Here is a 1,118-nt window from a genome sequence, read left to right on the forward strand (position 1 = left end):
CGTGACTGGCGATTACTTACGCTGAGGCTGCTGCTGGTGCTGGACTACCGCCGACGCCAAACGGTGATGAAGCTGCTGCAGCATTCGGCNACTGGCGATTACTTACGCTGAGGCTGCTGCTGGTGCTGGACTACCGCCGACGCCAAACGGTGATGAAGCTGCTGCAGCATTCGGTGATGAAAAGGGCGACGCGCCAGCGCCAAAGGTGGCCGCACCGCCGAATGTGGGCGAGCCGCCAAAGGTGGCCTGCTGCTGTTGCAGTGGCTGCCCAAAGACGGGCGACTGCCCAAAAACCGGGCTGCCGCCAAAGGCCGGCGATGCTCCAAAGGCAGGAGAAGCGGCAGCTGCCGGTGCTGCTGGACTGCCAAAGAGGCTTCCGCCAGGCTTGGGAGTGCCAAAGAGACTGGCACTGCCAGCTGAATTGTTCTGCAAGGCTGCGCTCAAGCTGTTGTTGAAGCTGAAGCTGGGCGAGGAGGCTGGCTGCTGCTGAGGAGGAGGAGGAGAGGCGGCGACAGCGCCAAAAGGCGAAGAAGCTGTTGGGGACACTGCAACCGCAGCGGCGGCCTTGTTGAAGCTAAACGAGGCGAGCATGTTCGTAGCGGAAGCTGTCGCTGTTGAGGAGGCGGTGGTGGTAGTGGTAGCTGTGGCGGCGGTTGCATCAGCAGCCACAGCAGCAGGCTTCGGTGGGCCAAAAAGGGAGTTGCTGGGGCTAGAAGCCGCCGTTGGAAAGGAAAAGGAGGCAAAGGGCGAGGTGGCATTGCCTGCTGCTGCCGCTGGTTTCGCTCCCTCCTCACCGCCGCTGATGGCCGCCAGCGCCTTCCCAAAGGAGAAACTGGAGGCCAAAGAGGGGGCGCTGCTGGTAGTGGTAGCTGGAGCAGCAGCAGAGGTGGTGGTGGTCACTGCAGGTGCAGGTGTCGAGCTGAGAATGGCCGCCAAGGCTGAAGTGGTCGTCGCCGAGGTATTTGCCGATGTTGTTGTTGTTGTTGAAGCTGTGGTGGTGGTCGTAGTGGAAGTCGCCGTAGAGGCGGCTCCAAAGGCCGAGGGCGAGCAAATGGCGGCACCGGCAAAGGTGTTGCCCGTTCCGCCAAAGAGAGAAGGCGTCTTGGCTGTTGTGGTGG

General features: G+C 62.0%; 1 protein-coding gene across 1 annotated transcript; it reads right to left on the reverse strand.

The window, feature by feature from the left end:
* Positions 1–106: 106 nt before the first annotated feature.
* On the reverse strand, positions 107–591 carry LOC108357558 (nuclear pore complex protein NUP98B-like; the record flags this gene model as incomplete). The annotated part of the gene is made up of 1 exon (XM_017608635.1): positions 107–591. A coding segment is annotated over exon 1 (485 nt), but the record flags the coding sequence as incomplete, so codon positions are not given.
* Between the last annotated feature and the right edge of the window lie 527 nt (positions 592–1,118).

The sequence above is a fragment of the Rhagoletis zephyria genome, unplaced genomic scaffold, assembly GCF_001687245.7.
Source record: "Rhagoletis zephyria isolate East Lansing unplaced genomic scaffold, Rhagoletis_zephyria_1.1 Rzeph_scaffold_79915, whole genome shotgun sequence".
Taxonomy (NCBI): Eukaryota; Metazoa; Arthropoda; class Insecta; order Diptera; family Tephritidae; genus Rhagoletis; species Rhagoletis zephyria.